At 43.8% G+C, this 6,072-nt stretch overlaps 1 protein-coding gene across 1 annotated transcript; it reads right to left on the bottom strand.

The window, feature by feature from the left end:
- Nucleotides 1-5,367: 5,367 nt before the first annotated feature.
- On the bottom strand, nt 5,368-6,072 carry LOC125493304 (uncharacterized). Its single transcript, XM_048636526.2, has one exon. The coding sequence runs from the start codon at nt 6,070-6,072 to the stop codon at nt 5,368-5,370; it is 705 nt and encodes a 234-aa protein (XP_048492483.2).

Genomic DNA, 6,072 nt, shown 5'->3' with positions numbered 1-6,072 from the left:
TGAACGTATGTACAACTATATTATTATTCTTTTGCCGCCTGATTTCTGTACTTGTATATATTTTCTCACTTTTGCAATCGTCCTAACATAACTTCATCTTTCCTATTTCAGCTCTTTGCTCGCAGTATGATCACTAAAGACTGGGAAAGACTGCTTAGAAAAGAAAACAAGCAGCTCGTCCGAGAGGTTACCAAGGCGGCAGACCTGGCTCAGTTTTCGATGGCCGAGTAGGAAGTGTTGCACCGTCAATCGAGGGAAGCCTGGGAAAAGCGCTCGACCGAAATGGAGGCCGAGAATCAAAAGTAGCTGCTCCAGCTGACGGAGCTTCTAGACGAGAGGGCTATCCTGGAGCGTGCCCTTAAAGACGAGAGAAACTCAGCCTTGCTGGCGGCTGCGGAGCTTCGAAGAGAAAATCGTTATCTTCGAGGCAAAAACCACGCCCTGGCAGAGGGAGCTAAGTCAGCTTTCGAGGCGGCCAAGGAAGCTCTAAACGAGGTGATTGACACTTCAAGATCCTGGGCTGTGAAGGCCTTTGAGATGTTGGCCGAGGAGGATGATGTCCCAAGATTTGTCCGTCGGCTAGACTTTCAAGAAAGTCTTCACAAAGCCACTGTGGACGGGAAGGAACTTCGAACCTTTCAGGAGTCTTCGGACGACAAAGAAGGAGAAAAAGAGGCCGACCCTAAAACTCAGGACGAAGATAACACTGATCCTCCCGAGGCTTAGTTTCCCTCCCTTAGTCTTGGCAGCAGGCCTTTTGTACCTTATAGCTTTTTACTTTTTGTATTTTTAGACTAGGTTGTAGTTTCCTCTTTTGATTTTATATAAAAGAGTTTCTTTCTTCTTACATCTTTGCTTCATATGACGTCTATCATTTAATCCAAGTATTCTGAATAATGATGCTAAGAATAAAAAATGTTCGGCCAGAAACTCGAATATTGTTCGTCAGAACTTATCGTCAGAACATATTATACCAAACTTCTTTGTACAAGGACTTTATTATCTATAGTTGTATATTTAGCCCATATTATGCCCCCTTCTTGGACGAAGAGGTTTCAGTGACCTTTCTTTGATTCAAGAAGGAAAATGACCATGATATACTGATGCAAGATAACTTAACACTTTATGAAGGTTATGGCAACTCGTCCATCCTTGTTTAAAATTTGAAATAACTTGCTCCTTTACTAAGGTTGTTATCTCAGGGTATGGCCTTTGGACGGAAAGTCTGACACTTTTACTAAAGCGTCTTAATTCCAGCCGCCTTCGTTTCGGAGATGTTAACTCTTTAAGTTAACTAATTGTAGGCCTTTGTCATGTGCTATCCTTTATAGGATTTAAACATGTTGGCCGATCTCCTAATAGAAGATGTTTTTATTTGCCGTTCTGCTTTGAATGTCGGCTTGGCCGATGGTATGTCCTTTGGACGAATAAATAAGGCATACATATCAAACAAAGAGACAGTCATAGGAGGGAAGTAGATTTGTATTATATGACTTTTGCTTGGCTGGGAGCCAAGATACATGTATACATCTCTACTTTTCCATTAATGTGTACTTAAGCTAGCAAAATATTACACTTTTTTCAGCTGTCTTACACAAATATTTCTTCAAAGTATCAGAGTTCCACGTCCTAGGAACAGAACGACCGTCCATAAAGGTGGCGCTCTGAACTTCTTCGACTATCTTGTAAGGTCCTTCCTAATTGGGAGTGAGTTTACCCATTTCTTTGGCCCGGCCGACTACTTCCATTTTTCTTAGGACAAGGTCTCCCTTTTTCAGTGGCCGCCTAGCCACCCGTTTGTTAAATTCTCGAGTCATTCTTATTTTATAGAGTTGCATCCTCAACAGAGCATTGCCCCTTACTTCAGGAACCTGATCCAAGGCCGTCCCGAGAGCAACCCAATTGGCATCCTCTGAATACAGCATGACTCGCAGAGTTGCTTCTTCGATTTCAATGGGGAGGACAGCTTCTGAGCCATAGACAAGCATGAACGGAGTTTCTCCAGTTGAGTTCTTGGCCGTTGTCCTAATTGACCAAAGAACCAACTATAATTCTTCTACCCACAATCCTTTTGCATTGTCTAGCTTCTTTTTAATTCCTGCTGATAAAATCTTGTTGAAGGCTTCAACTTGTCCATTTGCCTGGGGATGGGCAACTGCAGCAAAGTGGGCTTTTATGCCCTGATCGACCAACCATTCGCGGAGCTTGGACGTTTCAAACTGTGGTCCATTGTCAAAAACAATAGACTGAGGCATCCCAAACCTTGTAATGAGGTTCTTCCACACGAACCCCTTCACATCATTGGTGGTAATTCCTCTCATTGCTTCAGCCACCACCCATTTTGTGAAGTAGTCTAGTGCTACTATCACAAATTTTTTCTGGTCGGCTGCTACAGGAAATGGGCCAAGAATATCCATTCCCCATTTGGCAAAGGGAAGAGGAAAAAGAACTGGAGTCAGATTGTTGGACGGCTTCTGACAAATGATGTCATGCCTTTGATAACTATCACACTTCTTTGCATAAAGCAAAGCTTCCTCCTTTAAAGTAGGCTAATAATAACCAGTCCTTAAGGCCTTTTCCCCTAATGCCCTTCCCCCAATGTGGGAAGCATAAGCTCCTTCATGCAGCTCCTTCAAGACATCTAGGTCGTCTTCTCGAGAAATATACTTGAGGAGTGGCCGGTTAAAGGCCTTTTTGTAGAGAGTTCCATCCCACAGCTCAAACCATTTATCCCTGGCCTTCACATACTTAGCTTCCAAGGGATCAGTAGGCAGGCGCCCTGTTTTCTTGTATTTAATGATGGGGCTCATCCAGACGTTTTCTCGGCTGAGGAATAGAATTTCCTTTTGATCAATGCTCTTGGCTGGCTTAACCTCCAAAAACACAGTCCTCGAGACATCCCCTTCGGCCGAACTTGCTAATTTTGAGAGAGCATCGGCTTGATGATTCTCCGACCTTGGAATTTGGTCGAGAACAAATTGTTTCAATGTTTTAATTTCTTCTTGAACCAGCTTCATGTACTTACTCATAGATGCCTCCTTGCATTCAAAGTCTCCATTGACTTGACTACCCACCAGTAGAGAGTCCGTCTTTGCCTCAATTTCCAGAGCTCCGGCCGCTTTGCACATTTTGATACCGGCTGAAAGAGCTTCATACTCTGCCATTGTTTGAAGCCTGATATTGAAATCTAAGTGCATATTCAAACTTGTCTCCCTCTGGTGACTGAAAGATGATCCCCGCTCCACAACCATTAGCAGTGGACGACCCATCCACCATAAGGGTCCAATGCCACTTTCCTTCTGCTGGATCTTGGACGAACTCTATTGCAGGCCGAGTAAGCTCCACAGTGAAATCTGTTAGAGCTTGCCCCTTAATCGCCTTTCTGGGCTCAAATGCTAAGTCAAACATATTAAGCTCCACAGCCCACTTTAGCATTCGTCTAGAGGCACCCATCTTATGCAAGACTTGCTTCAAAGGCTGGTCAGTATAGACAAGGATTTATGGGCAAGAAAATATGGTCTCAGCTTTTGGTTGGCTATGAGCAGTGCTAGGCCGAACTTTTCTATCAATGAGTACCTGCCTTCAGCATCTTTTAGCACATGGCTAACAAAGTAGATGGGTATTTGTACTGAGTCCCTTTCAGCTAGGAGAACAACACTAACCGCGTATGGAGATACAGCCAGGTATACATATAGTTTTTCTCCTTCGGCCGGGCTGATTACTCTGGGCAATTGCCGAAGGTGCTCTTTTACTTGCTGAAGAGCCTTCTCTGCCTCCTCCGTCCACTCAAATTTCGCATTCTTCTTTATTGTTGCGAAGAAATGATGACACTTATCTCCAGACATAGATAGAAATCGTCCAAGGGCAGCCAGACACCCCGTCAAACGCTGGACTTCTTTTATCTTGGATGGAGAAGTCATATTCAAAATTGCCTGTATCTTGTCAGGATTAACCTCAATTACTCGTTGATCCACCAAGAACCCTAAGAACTTCCTGGCGACCACTCCAAATACACACCTCTGCGGATTGAGTTTTAGCTTGTATTTTCTGAGAGTTGTGAACGTTTCTCGCAAATCTTCCAAATGATCCATCTCCCTGCGGCTTTTGACGATCATATCGTCGATGTAAGCCTCTATATTCCTTCCCAACTGTGGCTGAAAGACTGTGTTTATAAGCCTTTGAAAAGTAGCTGGCGCATTTCGGAGGCCGAAAGGCATCCTCAGCCAGCCATAGAGACCTTTCTCAATAATGAACGATGTCTTGTCTTCTTGTCTTCAGGCCACATAGGGATCTGGTGAAAACCTGAATAGGCGTCCATAAAGCTAAGTAGCGCATGACCCGCTGTGGAGTCGACCAACAGATCGATTTTAGGCAAAGGGAAGTTGTCCTTTGGACAGACCTTGTTCAAATCGGTATAATCCACGCACATCCTCCATGTTCCATTGGGCTTGGGGACCATGACTACGTTGGCAATCCAATCCGGATAATAAGTTTCCCGGATGAATTTTGACTTCAATAGCTTCTGGACCTCCTGATCAACAGCTTGGTTCCTGGCCAGACCCAAGTGCCTTTTTTTCTGCCGGATTGGCTTTCGCCCCGAATCTATGTTCAACTTATGAATAGCAACTTCGGGATCAATTTTCGGCATCTCTTGTACTGTGTATGCGAAGACATCCTCAAACTCCTTCAATAGCGCGATCAATTCGTCTTTTGTCTGAGAACCTAGATTTGATCCAATTTTTAGCGTCCTTTCTGGACGTTCTTCGTTTAGACAAATCTCTACTGGTCTTTCCACCGGTTCTGGACGTTCTAGTCCCATGCCCATAATGGCCATCACTTCTTCAATGGAAGCTTTCTCTTCCTTGATGGCCAGGCATTTCCTCTTCTTGCTCAGTAAGAGTATGAACAGCTTGCATTCTCGAGGGGCCTTTAACTGAGCTTTCCCTACCTCATTCTTCAATCCACTTATCTGGCCTTTCAATATCTCGGTCGGTTCTTCCTCTATGGCCTTTGGCTGCTCTGACTTTTATCCTCTCCATGATGAAGGTTTTAGAGTGGTGAGGTAGCATTCCCTTGCTGCTTGCTGATCTCCATATAGGGATCCAATCTTCCCTCCATCGCACTCAAACTTCATTAGCATTAGATGGGTAACAATTACTGCTTTGGTGTGGTTCAAGGTGGGTCATCCGAGAATGACATTATAAGCTGTCAAATCTCGTACCACTAAGAACTTAACAAAGAGCGTCCTGGAGGCTTCTTTGTCCCCTACCCTGACGGGTAAGGTGACTGTTCCTATTAGATGAATGATTCCTCCTCCGAATCCAATGATGGGATGATTGACTGGAACAAGATTATTTTCGTCAAACTTCAATCTTGATAAACAATCCGCACTGATATATCGGTAGAACTTCCTGTATCAATCAAGATCCGTCTTACCCTAAGATTTGCAATTTTCATTTCTACTACCAGTGGGTCGTCATGGGGTATTCTTATCTTCCCGTGATCCAGCTCGCTAACCATAATTTTTGGGAAAGGATCAGATTCTGCCTGATTGGTGAGCATTACCTGACTGAGTTCCCGTAAATAGTTTTTGTGGTCGCGATTGGTAGGGCCCCCTGCTGCAAATCCTCCAGAAATCACTAGCACTACATCTTCGTCAGTGCTTTCATCATCTTTTCTTCTCCCTTGACGATTATCTTTTTTCAGGAATTTTCTACTTGCTTGAGGTAGATAAGAGTTCATCTTACCCTTGCGAGCTAAGTCTTCCAAAGCACTTTTCAGATGCTTGCATTCGTTCGTCTCGTGACCACAATCTTTGTGGAAATGACAGTACTTGTTTTTAGCTCTGTTTCTGTAAGGCGTCTTCATTTCTGCTAGCGCCTTCATTTTGTATTGATCTTTGATCTCCATGAGAATGGAGTACTGATCCTTACTCAACTCTATAGGCTCAGCTGATGTTACTGGCTTAGTTCTTTTGCTTCGTTTGGATGAAGTTGTCATTGAAGTCAACGCCCAAGTTTCAGCTTTCTTGTGGATGTTCTTCTTTGGCTGAATGGTTTTTTCAATTTTCAT

The sequence above is a fragment of the Beta vulgaris genome, chromosome 1 (assembly GCF_026745355.1).
Source record: "Beta vulgaris subsp. vulgaris cultivar EL10 chromosome 1, EL10.2, whole genome shotgun sequence".
Lineage (NCBI taxonomy): Eukaryota > Viridiplantae > Streptophyta > Magnoliopsida > Caryophyllales > Amaranthaceae > Beta > Beta vulgaris.
Note: the sequence above shows the minus strand (reverse complement) of the source record. Positions and strands in the feature narration are given on the sequence as shown.